This window comes from Cetorhinus maximus, chromosome 1, assembly GCF_964194155.1.
Source record: "Cetorhinus maximus chromosome 1, sCetMax3.hap1.1, whole genome shotgun sequence".
Lineage (NCBI taxonomy): Eukaryota > Metazoa > Chordata > Chondrichthyes > Lamniformes > Cetorhinidae > Cetorhinus > Cetorhinus maximus.
Window position 1 is genome coordinate 18,899,821 of NC_135879.1, and position 14,242 is coordinate 18,914,062.

Genomic DNA, 14,242 nt, shown 5'->3' on the forward strand with positions numbered 1-14,242 from the left:
GAATATTCAAGGGTACTTGACATTTCAAAGAGTCAGGAACCTCAGAAAGGATGGTGCTCAGTTAATTATGGGTGACATTAATACAATAGTGAAAGATGACCATAGTTCCAAAGGTCAAGTTGTAGCTCCAGTTTGGGTAGAGATAGGAAATAGCAAAGGGAAATAGTTTATAGGCCTCCGAACAGTAATTATTCTGTAGGACAGGGTGTACAGGAAGAAATAATGGGGGCTTTTAAGAAAGGCACTGCAATTATCATGGGTGATTTTAATCTAAATATAGATTGGAAGAATCAGATCAGCAAAGGTAGCCTGGAAGATGCGTTCATAGAGTGTTTTTGGGACAATTTCTTAGAGCAGCATATTCTATAGCAAATAAGAGAGCAGGCTATTCTGGACCTGGTGGTGTGAAATGAGGCAGGATTAATTAATGATCTCATAGTAAAGGAGCCTCTAGGTAATAGTGATCATAACATGATTGAATTTCTCATTCAGTTTGAGGAAGAGATGAGTAGGCATAAGACTCGTATTTTAAACTTAAATAAATGCAATTACAAGATGGAAGCTAAGGTGAACTGGGAAAATAGATTAAGGGGTAGACCAGAGGATTGGAGGTCTGTGAACATTGTACCATTATTTAAAAAGGATGCGAGGGATAGGTCAAAAAATTATAGGCTGGTCAGTCTGGCTTCAGTCGTGGGCAAATTATTGGAATCAATTCTGAGAGACAGGATAAATTGTCGCTTAGAAAGCCATGGGCTGATCAGGGATAGTCAGCATGGTTTTGTTAGGGGATGATCGTGTCTTACTAACTTAATAGAATTTTTTGAGGAAGTAGCAAGTAGGATTGATGGGGGTAGTGCAGTATGTTGTCTATATGGATTTTAGTAAGGCATTTGATGAGGCCCCACATGGCAGACTGGTCAAAAAAGTGAGACCCCCATGGGATACAAGGGAAGGTGGCTCAGTGACAGGAAGTAAAGGGTAATGGTCGATGGGTGTTTTTGTGAATGGAAAGCGGTTTCCAGTGGCATTCCACAGGGCTCAGTGTTGGGGCCCTTGCTGTTTGTAGTATATGTTAATGATTTTGAATTCAGTGTGGGAGGCACGATCAGGAAATTTGTGGACGACACAAAAATTGGCCCTGTAGTTGATAGTGAAGAGGATAGCTGTTGTCTCCAGAATTATATCAATGGTTTGGTTGAGTGGGCAGAAAAGTTGCAAATGGAATTCAACCCGGAGAAGTGTGAGGTAATGCATTTGTGGAGGGAAAACAAAGCAAGGGAACACTCAGTAAACGGGAGGATATTGAGATGGGTTGAGGAAGTCAGAGACCTTGGAGTGTATGTCCACAGGTCCCTTAAGGTGGTAGGACAGGTGGATAAGGTGGTAAAGAAAGCATATATATTGCTTTCTTTTATTGGATGAGGTATTGAATACAAAAGCAGGGATGTAATAATAACTGTATAAAACGCTGATTAGGCCACAGTTGGAATTTTGTATACAAATCAGGTCACCACATTACAGGAAGGACATAATTACTCTAGGTACAGAGGAGATTTACAAGCATGTTGCCAGGGCTTGAAAATTGTAGTTATGAGCAATGATTGGATAGGCTAAGGTTGTTTTCCTTACAACAGAGGAGGCTGAGGGGTGACTTAATTGAGGTGTACAAAATTATGAGGGATCCAGATAGGTTAGACAGGAAAGACCTGTTTCCTCTAGTTCAGGGGTGAATTACCAGGGGACATAGATTTAAGATGACTGGTAGAAGGATTAGAGAAGACATGAGGAAAAACTTTTTCACCCAGAGGGCGGTGGGCATCCGGAATTCACTGCCTGAATTGGTGGTTGAGGCTGAAACCTGGATCTGCACCTGAAGTACTGTAACCTGCAAGCCTAAAGGCCAGGTGCTGGAAAGTGGGATTAAAGTGAGTGGCTAGTTGGTTTTTATATCTCTTTTTTGGCCGGCGTGGACACGGTGGGCTGAATGGCCTCTTTCTGCGCCGTAACTTTTCTATGGGAGGATTTTTCCCTCGCCGGGCGGGCTCGGTGGGGACGGGCGGGGGTGATCGGGAAGCCGACCACCACCCGCAATCGGGTGGACCGCGATTACACGCTGGCAAACCAACTAAGGCCCGTCGAGCGTGAAACGCAAGAGGCAGCGCTCAGCATTGCTTGTATGGGGGGGGAGAGGAGGGTGAGCGTGAAGTTTGCACATACACGCGGGTGCGCGCTGGAAAAGCTCCCTGATGCAAAGAGCAGCCTCAGGGAGATGAACATTTTCCAAAACAAAAAAAAATGTCTAAAATGTTATAAAACATGTCCCCACAAGTGACTCTGTCACATGAGCAGGGACGTGTTATTAATTAAATCTTAAAATCTTTATTTTATTTTTATTTGCTGTTGGAAACCTCATCCTGCAATTGGATGAGGTTTCCTAAAAAATGCAAAGGCCACTTGGCCTTTACGTCTGCCTGCCGACCGTAAGGTTGGACGGGCAACGAAAAATTTCTTTCAATTACCTTTTTAATGGCTTTAACAGGCCTTTTAATTGTCGGCGGGCGCATTGCTGGCCAAAATGTCGCGCGAGCGCGCGATGACGTTGGGTCACTTTACATTCAGTTGGGTCGGGTGTATGTCCACTCAACGAGCTAAAAATTCTCCCCTATGGTTCCATGTTCCTATCAGTAGAAATGCAGTGGCAACCATTTAAGGGGAAGTTTCATAACATTCAGCAAATATACACTCTATTGAGAAAGAAAGATTAGGAGACAAATGCACCATCCATGGTTAATAAGGAAGCTAAAGATGGTATCAAATTGAAAGAAAAAACATACAATTCTGCAAGGATTAATGGTAGGTCAGAAGGTTGGACAGGACTTAAAAAACAGCAAAGAACGATTAGAAGATTAATAACAAAGAAGAAATTGGAGTATAAGTGAAAGCTAGCTCGAAATATAAAACAAATAGCAATAGTTTCTACGAGTAAAAGAATAATTGGCGTGGGTCCTCTCAAGAGTGAGTCTGGGGAATTAATAATGGGAAATAAGGAATGAACTGATATTTTGTGTCTGTCTTCACTGTAGAAGATGCAAATAACATGCCAGAAATAATTATAAATCAAAGATGAAAGGGAGGGAGGAACTTAAAACAATTGCAATCATTAGGGGAAGTATACTGAGAAAACTATTCGAACTGAAGGCTGCCAAGTCACCAGGACCTGATGGGTTCCATCCACGGTCTTAAATGAAGTGGCTACTGGAATAGGAAATGCATTGGTGTTCATTTTCCAAAGGCCAGGATTTTCCTCCCATCGGGGGCGAAGTTGGAGAGCGGGCATGCACAGGCGCGCTTCCGATCGGCGCCCCAGATTGGGGGTGCGGCACCATCTTACATGGGCGGGCCAATTAAGGCCCGCCCAGCGTGACATCCGCACGGAAGCGCTATGCGCTCCCTGTGCGGGCAGGAGGGGGATCCCAAAATTGAGAGTGCACTCTTTCACGCGCGCGTACAAAAGAGTGCGCCAGTCTCCCTGAGGCTAAGTGCAGCCTCAGGGAGATCGGCTCTAAATGTAAAAAAGCTAAAAATAGAAAAATAAAATTTCCCTAACATGCCCCCTCATGTGACACTGTCACATGAGTTGGGACATGTCCATAATTTTTACAAAAACTTTATTAAAATTTTTAAAAACCTACATGAAACCTCATCCCGCCCGTGGATGAGGTTTCATGCTTTTTCTATCCCCTGCCGGGGCTCCACAATTAGTCCACTAATTAGTTTAATTACTCTGTCAATGGCCTCAATTGGCCATTGACAGGTCGGTGGGCACGCAGCTGATTTTGCTGCGCCCCCGCCTACCGGAAAATTTAAATGGGGCGTGGTGACGTCAGGAGTTCCGCATGGCGTCACCGCGCGCCATTTTACATGTCGGCGAGCGGGCCCCACCCCCTGCTCGCCGACGGGGAATTCCTGCCCAAAGTTCCCTGATTCTAGAAAGCTCCCATCATATTGGAAAATAGCAAATGTAACTCCTCTATTCAAGAAAGGAAGGAGACAGAAAGCAAGTAATAACAGGTCAGTTGGCCTAACACCTGTCATAGCGAACATGCTAGAATCTCTGATTAAGGAGGTTATAGCAGGGCACATAGAAAATCTCAATGCAATTAGGCAGAGTCAACGTGGTTTTATGAAAGGAAATGCATGTTTGACTAATTTATTAGAGTTCTTTGAGGAAGTAATAATTAATGTGGTTAAGGGGGAACCTGTTAATGTTGTGTACTTGGATTTCCAAAAGGCATTTGATAAGCTGTCATGTCAAAGGTTACTATGTAAAATAATATCTCATGGTGTATGGGGTAACATGTTATCATGAATACAGAATTAGTTGGCTAACAGGAAGCAGAGAATATGGACAAATAGATCATTTTCAGGTTGGCAAGCTGGAGCCAGTGGAATGCCACAAGGATCAGTGCTGGGTGCTCAACTAGGGGACACAGTTTAAAATAAGGGGTCTCCCATTTAAGATGGAGATGAGAAGAAATTTCCGCTCTCAGGGGGGGGTCATTGGCCTGTGGAATCATCTTCCCCAGTGCAGGCAGGGTCTTTGAATATTTTTAAGGCTGAGTTAGATAGATTCTTGATTGACAAGGGAGTCAAAGGGTACAGAAGGTAGAAAGTGAGTTGAGGCCACAATAAGATCAGCCATGATCTTATCAGTTGGTGGAACGGGCTGGAGGGGCTGAATGGCCTACTCCTGCTCCTAAAAATACAGATGTCCATATGAGCTGTGGCAAGAAAAACTTAGATGAAAGATAATTTCATTCTTTTGCAGTCTAGACTTAGTTTTAAAGCAATAATTCTTCTATGCAGAATACAATAAAAAGAGTGAAATGCCATTTGTAGGCATTTTACATCTTGCAGCATTGGTACTCACTAATGTTAAATGATGTACTTTATTCTTCTCCTCTACTAAACTCTCCAGTTTTTCTTTTTCTTCTAGCACTTCTTTCAGATAGCTTGCATTCTCCTGTATTTCTTTCAGTTCTCTTCTGAGCTTCTCATTCTCCTCTTCCAGTTCCTCGGCTTGCTCTTGCAGGCTGCTCTCCGATAGCTTCAGCTCGTGGATCCGTGAGCGGAAGTCTTCCAGCTTGTGTGTGAGGAAGTCCTCATTGTCTTCCGCTCGCTGAAGTCTTTCTCTGAGCTGTTCCCTTTCCTGGTTAGTTGCCTCATCTTTTTCTAAAAGCTTCTTCAAGTCATGCTGAAGCACTAGGATATTGTCTTTGATTTGGTCCCCTCTTTCTGACAGGGAACTTTCCAGGTTGGCAAGTTCGGTGTCGTGCCCTGAACGATCTTTACTTCTTTTGGCATGTGCTTTTTCTAGCTTTGTGAACTTTGCTGTGACTTCCTGTAGCTCAGTTCTCAGGACAACGCTGGCAGCATTCAGATCGATCCTCTCTCTGTCCAGCTTGAAAATCTGGCTGTGCAGAGCCTGTTCCTGTTCCCTCAGCTTCACTGTTTGCTGCTGCTGCATTTGCTTGTAATGTTCAAAGTACTCAGATTGCTTCTTCATTTCATCCTCCTTCATCTTCAGCTGGTTCTGTAAACGCCACAGTTTTCCCTTCAGCACCTCTTCAGATTTCTCCTTTTCTGTAAGCTTGAAGGAAAGAAGAGTGCAATGAATATACATCATAGAACTTTGTAGTAACTAACCGTGAGCATCATTAATTCATTAATTCAATCATTAATTCCTCAATGTGAATATCAATGCACATCAACGAGGTTGGTCACCAGCAGTTGGACTGAGAAGCACTGTCAGAACAAGTGGCAGAAAATGAAATTAAACCTTCACTTAAAGATTGTGGTATATGTTAATTGTATTTCAAATGCTCAGCAATTAACCTGGGATAATTTGATGCGCTCATCTTAACAGAGAGTTCTGATGACTCAGATATTACATATTACTAAGAGGTTACAGATTGTGGTGGAATAGAATTCTGCTGCTGATGGGTCATAGCACCTCATAGGTACCTCGTTTTGTGCTGCTAGATCTGTTCTTAATCTACCCCACTTAGTGTCATATGACATAGGTGTCCCTAGTGTAAAGATGGAATATGGTCTCCATAAACACTGGGCAGTGGTCACTTTTACCAGTGCTCTCAGTGACAGGTGCATTTGTCCTCTGGTTCTCTCAGTATCGCTGAGTCAGTTTGATTACTCTCTCTTTAGCATTAAACGAAAAGCTCCCAATGGTATCTTTATTTCTAATCAGATCTTTGATACTTCAAAAAGCAGACCAATGAAAACAGAACTGCTTTACATGTAGAACATGACATGACTCATCTATACTTTTTACAATTCTCTACTCTTTTTATTTACTATCTGGGGTCAAAAGAAAATAGCAATATAATAGCACATTCTAGCGGGATTGTTATTAGCATCAGAAATGAACACATTAACAACATTTTTATTTATTCGTCCCTGACTGAATTCAAAGCTCCTTTCCATCAGTGTCTTATCATGTTTTAGGGACAAAACCAGGGAAAGCAAATAAGGTAATGGTAAAAATCATACACCACAAAATGCCAAAGCAGCACAAATTAAGTAGCACAGAAAGAGTCTGATTGCCAGCTTCATGTTAGCTCAATTGTTACAAAGAACAGTCATATAACACGTGTACAAAGGTAGAAGCTTAACACTGACACTCTGTGATATAAGAAAACTGTATAACTGCTAATATCATGGATTCTTTTGTTGTTAGCTAACAGTACATTAAGCTTATGCCTTCCCTATTATTAATGAGGGAGCTCATGTTGCACAGTGGGTGATGTCCCTGCCTCTGAGCCAGAAGCTATGGGTTCAAGTCTTAGTCCAGGACTTGATGGCCACAGGAGGTGAGTTCATAACGTGGCCAAACAGGTTAATTATCGACCTCTAAATCCTTCCCATACGCAGGTAAGAACGGGAGAGTCACCTGGTCAGCCATGCTTGAAGCAGAGTGGCGCCCCTCAAGCTATAGCCTCTGGTGACTTATTTCAGGAAAACAAACAATAGAAACAGACATAAGCATGTGAATTATCTGCCTCATGCATCATTAGGTGCAGGAAGCTTCTAAGCCTGAGCCCCAATGTTCAATGGCATTACCATCACTGAATCCCCCACTATCAACATCCTGGGGTTTGCCATTGACCAGAAACTGAACTGGGCTAGCCGTATAAATACTTTGGCTACAAGAGCAGGTCAGAGGCTAGGAATCGTGCAACGAGTAACTCACCTCCTGACTCCCCAAAGCCTGTGCACCGTCTACGAGGCACAAGTCAGGAGAGAGATGGAATACACCCCACTTGCCTGGATGAGTGCAGCTCCCACAACACTCAAGAAGCTTGACACCGTCCAGGACAAAGCAGCCCGTTTGATTGGCACCACATCCATAAACATTCACTCCCTCCATCACCGACGCACAGTAGCAGCAGTGTGTACCATCTTCAAGGTGCACCACAAGAATTCACCAAGACTTCTTCAACAGCATCTTCCAAACCCACGACCACAACCGTCTAGAAGGACAAGGTCAGTAGATAGATGGGAACACCACCACCTAGAAGTTCCCCTGCAAGTCGCTCACCGTCCTGACTGGGAAATATATCAGCATTCCTTCACTGTCGCTGGGTCAAAATCCCGGAACTCTCTTCCTAACAGCACTGTGGGTGTACCTACACCACATGGGCTGCAGCGGTTCAAGAAGGCAGCTCAGCACCACCTTCTCAAGGGCAACTAGGGATGGGCAATAAATGCTGGCCCAGCCAGTGAAGCTCGCATCCCGTGAACGAATTAAAAAAAGGTATCTTTCTCTACAGTCATTATGTAAATAAAATTAAAACAGTGGCAGAATTCAAAGAAGGTGTTACTCCATTGTCATTGCACTTTTCCTCTGAACATAAATGTGACACAAAGCGTTCGAGTAATCTAAAATTAATAGAATATCATGATCTAAGTATCAGGATACGATTGATTAAGAAGTTTTTTCATTTGATTTCCAAGCCATGATCCTCTTACTGGAGAGAATGAAACATAGGCCCAAACTTTCACCCCCGGTCAGGTGCGCAGAGGTGGGAGAATTCCAACCTTTAAAAATGGCTGCCCTGAATCCGATTTTCGGTTCGGGGGCGGGCTGGATTAGAAGTCGAGGCAGGCGACCCCGGATCCCCAGATGAACGGAGGAGGCTGCCGGGTGCGGAGGTGGTCCGGGCGGATCCTTGGGGATCCTGCACCTCGTCCAAAGCTTAAAAATAAAGAATAGAACATGAAACATCCCACCAGACCTCATCCCTCATCCCCCTTCTCTCCCCTCCCCCACACAGTCCCCATGCCCCATTCATGCCAACCCATGACACCTCATGTCCCCCATAGCTCCTTAGCCCCTTGTGCACCCACCCCCTGCCATCTTCTGGTATTACCCAAATAATCTCACGGCCCCTCCAGCCCCATATGCCAACCTAGTCCCTTCCACCCACCCCCATGGCCCCTCATTCCCCAATGCCAAACTATGCTCTTCGCCTACTCCTTTGGCCCCTCATATCTCTTTGCTAATGTATGCCACCCAAACAATGGATATAGCCCCTCATGCCCCCCACCCATCACCCTTTGTCCTTACACGTACCATGCCAACTCATGTCTTTTCCAACATGGGCAGACCTTGGGACCCATGCAGAGATAAGATAAAATCAAGTTCTATAAAATAAAGTTCCAAGGCACAGAATTTTGCCCTTGGTTGGCGGGTGGGCCCCACTGGCTTGGCGGTGAGTGGGCAGCCAAACTCCGCCGCCGAACTGGGCCCCTCCGCCATTTTAAGTGGGCGAGCCAATTAAGCTATGCGCTTCCTGTGCGGGGTGGGGGGGGAGGGATTCCCCAACTTTCAAAGTGCGCTCTGAGACTAAGTGCTGTCTCAGGGAGATCACTGACAGTGCTTCAAAGTGTCAAAATAGAAAAATAAAAAAAATATTAACATGTCCCCCTCATGCGACAATGTCACACAAGATGGGACATGTTAATAAATCTCACATAAAGTTTATTTAAGATTTTTAAAACGGACATGAAACCTCATCCCGCCAGCGGATGAGGTTTCATGTTTTATCAGAAGCCTGCTGGGGCTCTTGGCCTGCCCGCCAGCCTTAAGGTTGGACAGGCAGGGCCTTTAATTACCTTAATTATCCTGTCAATGGCCTCAATTGGCCATTGACAGGTCGGCGGGCGGACAGCTGATTTTGCTGTCTGCCCGTCTTCCTGAATATTTAAATGGGGCGGGATGATGTCGGGGGTTCCTCCCGATGTCATCCCGTATCATTTTCCCGTCGGCGAGCGGGCCCCGCCCCCAAATCACCGACGGGAAAATTCAGGCCAAGGTGTCTTTTGTAGGCTTCACTATTTTGAAAGAAATGCTCTCATTCATTAAAAAAAAACATTCCTGCAACTAAATAAAGTCTTAGAACAAACATTTCATTCAAGTGCACAATCCCTTATAACAAAAAGACCCACCCCAAAGAGTTTATATCCACTTGCAGATGTCAATCAAGTGGGAGGCACCCTACTGTGATAATGGATGGTTGTGAAATCAGTCATGCAGCACTAATCCAGTAATGGAATCCCTCAGGCTTATGTCGACAGACAGATTGAAATAGCAATAATCGCTTTTATCACTCCAGACAGTTTTTTCAAATATTTATAGGGTAGAACTTTAAAATAGTTTGACATCTTGATATTACCCTTTGACAGGTTCTCTTGACAGCTCCATTTGGCAGATCGTCTTGACACTTCCGACAGCTCCTTTTGACATGCCCGCAACACTTTTGACAGGTCCTTTTGACAGGTGCTTCTGACAGTTTTGACAGCTGATTTTGACAAGTTTGTTGACTGTTCCAATGAGCTTGACAGTAATGAGTTTAAGCACTTTTTACACACATTTATGATGACTTTAACAATTCCAAAGGGCATCTTATCTCCTCCAAAGGGAACCTGACCTTCACCAAAGCGCATCTTACCTCCCCCAAAGGTGCCCTGGGACCCGATCTAAAGGGGTAAACTGGCTATTCCAGCAACCAATGGAGCAGGATGTTCACTTGTGTAACGAGTACAGATCCATAGCAAATATTCAAGAGGGGCTGAGTGAGTTCCCGATATCTACATGTAGAAGCTGCTCGGGTATTGGGGGATGTGTCTCCCAGTCACCCTGGTCTCATGGAAATTGGTGGATCACCTTTGGGCATCAGAGATGAACTTTCAAAGACGTTTCCTTTCTAAATTAGTCTAAAGTTCTCTATGCCTCTCCCAGCAGATTGCTGGTTCTGTTGCTGTTGTTGCTGGTGGTTGGGGACCTGAATGAGGGCAGCGTGACTGTTTGGGACTGGCTCAAAGGGCTATCTGCTCGTAATGCTGTTCTGACATAGGTGCAAAATCCTCATGATCTACACCCCAACAGTACAGAATCATCACTTGGTTGAAGGATTGGATAATGGACAATTGCTACAGGACAGGTACTTCAGAGGAGAAAGCATAGTGAGACACAAGGATTTAAAATGAACATTACCGTAATTCTAAGACCCCTCTCAGAAATTTGCAGATTTCGAAGCTTTCCTGTGAGCTGTGGATCGTTGGCCATTGGCTGCTGTGATTTGGAAGTTAACTCATTGACTTTATCCAGAAGCCTTTGTTCTGACAGCTCCAACTCTTGAATTCTAAAAACAAAAATAAAAGTAACCAGCAGCACATGGAGCCAAAAAAAAGAGAAATTCTATTTAACTTTTTTTGTTGGAATTTTATGCTGGTTGTGTTATGGGCTGTCACTGCTGGCACTTGCTATCAGCATCAACCATTCCTACACCAAATAGAATTAAGACAGTTTCAGGGTAAGGCTCACATTAATCTGTCCCATCGGATGCACCCTAATGCCAACCTCAGAAGAGTAACTTTCCTCGCATCTGCCAATGTGATATTTCAACATCCTGGGGCAGCATTGCTGAGTAAAAACTGACAATTAAATACTCATCTTTAGACCTCTGGAATGTATTGTAACCTGGTGCAGTGGGTGCTGACACTCTGCATGCCCTCAGAGGAGAGCTGGACCAGGATGAGATTGTGCCCTGGAGATATCTATAGATAACACATGATCCATGTGATCTCCTGAACTGGTTTTGATTACCTGAGGCAGGGCTGAAGAAGAATCTTCCTGAGTTTCTCTTTGCTCCTATTGGCCATGGGTATTGGTCATGTGGCTGTCGTGGGGGAAAGCGGGTGGGGGGGTGGGTGACGGTGGAATGGCTTGTTGTGATGTTCCAGCCGTGAGGAATGTGAGGCAGTCTTGATGGACCACATGGTCTTTTCCCACCTATCAACGTTATAAACTCTTAGATTGTTTTGTGTTTTGGCTCGCATCTACTCGGGACTGGTGTCAAACCACCGCTTACTCCAATTTAACCACAGAGTAAAATTGTAAGCCTGAGCTTTTGTCAGAAACAAAGCTGAGGCAAGGCGGCTACAAAATCACACACAATCACTAAAACTAATTAAAATAGACAATTGCAGTTCAACTGTCAGAAGACACTATTCTTTAGTGAAGGAAATGTTAAATCCGACCTTCCCATTAAAAATTTCTTCCTGGGTTAAATGTCCAAGTGATCAATGTAAAACCTAAACCAGGTGATAATACAACCCCATTTTGACCATGGTGAGCTTATTATAGTTTGTTCCATTTGGAGTTGTGGACTGTTCAATGTATTCTTTGTTATTCAAATAGCTCATGTGCGTAATCTATTCAGGTGGAGCAACTGTGATTTGTTTCATTCAATGTGTAGAATTGATTCAATTCATGCTCCAACAATAGTCCATTTTAATCATTTCCCCTGATGCTAATCTAAAATTTCTATCACTTTGTCTTAATGACATTCTAAATTATAAACACATTTCACATTCAACAAGCAGGAAAGGATTGATGCAGTGACTGTATCCTTGTTACCACTAAGGACACATTCACACTAATGAACATTTTCTGCTATTCTTTCATTATGTTGACTTCCAAAGTTCACTGAGCTAAAAGTTCAACATATTTCTGAGAAATGATTTGAACACATGGTTGTTGGAGCTATTGTGGGCCATAGTTTCGAATTTCATTCCCTATTAATGAAATTTTCAATTCCCTGCAAATACTTGCTTGTCATTTTGGAAACCATTGTAACAGGAATGAAGGAGAAATTGTTATTAAGAAGAAGTGTAGTCACTGACCCCTTTGGCCATTCATGTGCCACAGCTTCAAAGGTTCAGATCTCACAAACCACTGTGATCTGCCCTTATCAAATCTGAAAATCAGAACCTAATAAGATACAGAAGCATCCACAAGAGAACAATCAGAGCACACTCTGCATATGTGATAGGTTGTTTAAACAACCAATCACATTCAAATGAAAAGTAATGTTCCCTAGCATAAAGGCATGTCTGTTAGGAACATCTTACCAAAAAAGTCAATAGAATCACAGAAAAATCACAAACTTTTCCTTGATCATTTCCATCAGATTGTCCCAATATTCCAAAATCAACTTCTTAGCCCCCAGCTGCCCCCTGCAATGACCTCAACATCCTTGACCTGGGTATATCTGTCTCTCCTAACCAACAGCTGCCCTCCAGGACTAACCTACTTCAAACTCAGTGACTAAGCCTCAATGAGATGAATCCATGGGCCTCATTCCACCATGCCAAGTCAGGCTGTCTCTAATGATTTTGCAATCGCCTGCCCACTCCCTCCCATAGATCTCTGCTTCACACTATCTTTGCCCATGCCTGCTACCTTCCTCTGTGTTTTCCCATGTCCCATAACTCATTCCTTGGATGAGAAAAACAGATAGGCCAACGGAGAGGCCAACACGGAGGCCAACAGAGAGGCCAACAGAGAGGCCAACAGAGAGGCCAACAGAGAGGGCAACAGAGAGGGCAACAGAGAGGGCAACAGAGAGGGCAACAGAGAGGACAACAGAGGGGACAGAACGTAAGAGATAGGAGCAGGAGTAGGCCATTCAGCCCCTCAAGCCTGCCCCACCATTCAATAAGATCATGGCTGATAGGCCCCAGGTCTCAACTCCTCTTTCATGCCAGCTCCTCATAGCCCTCAACTCCCCGATATTTTAAAAATCTATCTACCTCCCCTTTAAATACTTTCAGCTTCCTCAACCCTGGGGTAGAGACTTCCAGATATTCATTACCCTCTGAGAGCAGAAATTCCTTCGTATTTCAGTTTTAAATGAAAGTCCCCTTATTCTGAAACAATGTCCCCTAGTTTGAGATTCCCCCACTAGCGGAAACATCTTCTCAACATCTACCATGTCAAGCTCCCCCCAGAATCTTGTATGTTTTAATAAGGTCAACCCTCATTCTTCTAAACTCTAACGAAGCAAGGCCTAACCTGTTTAGCCATTCTTGATAAGTCAACCCCTTCACCCCAGGAATCAACCTAGTGAATCTCTTTTGAACTGCCTCCAATGCCAGTATATCCTTTCTTAAATACGGGGACCAAAACTGCACACACTACTCCAGGTGCGACCTCACCAACACCCTGTACAGTTGTAACAAGACTTCCCTATTTTTAAACTCCAACCCACCCCCCAGCAATACTGGCCAAAATTCCATTTGCCTTGTTAATTACTTGCTGCACCTGCACGCTAACTTTTTGTGTTTCATGTACAAGGACACTCAGATCCCTCTGTGCTGCATTTTTTTTGGAGTCTCTCTGCATTTAAATAATAGTCTGCTTTTTGATTCTTTCCACCAAAGTGCATGGCTTCACACTTTCCTACATAAAACTCCATCTGCCACGTTTTTGCCCACTCAACCTATCTATATCCCTTTGCAGATTCCTTATGTCCTCATCACAACATGTCTTCCCACCTATTTTTGTATCATCAGCAAATTTGGATACATCACACTCTGCCCCCTCCTCCAAGTCATTATTATAGATAGTAAATAATTGAGGCCCTAGGACTGATCATTGTGGCACTCCACTAGTTACGTCTTTCCAACCTGAAAAAGACCCATTAATCCCGACTCTCTGTCTTCTGTGTGTTAACCAATCATCAATTCATGCTAATATATTACCCCCAATACCGTGAGCTCTTATCTTGTGCAATAACCTTTTATGTGGCACCTTATTGAATGCCTTCTGGAAATCCAAATACACATCTGCCAGTTCCCCTTTATCAACTCTGCTTGT

The 14,242-nt window shown here is 43.8% G+C and overlaps 1 protein-coding gene across 1 annotated transcript in view; it reads right to left on the reverse strand.

The window, feature by feature from the left end:
* LOC144688852 (uncharacterized) overlaps positions 1–14,242 on the reverse strand; it is a 582,637-nt gene that overhangs the window by 145,350 nt on the left and 423,045 nt on the right. The window contains exons 26-27 of the mRNA XM_078555848.1: positions 10,577–10,724; positions 4,934–5,653 (exon numbers count right to left, since the gene is read on the reverse strand). Coding sequence (XP_078411974.1) covers positions 4,934–5,653; positions 10,577–10,724 — 868 coding nt within the window. The remainder of the gene's footprint in view (positions 1–4,933; positions 5,654–10,576; positions 10,725–14,242) is intronic.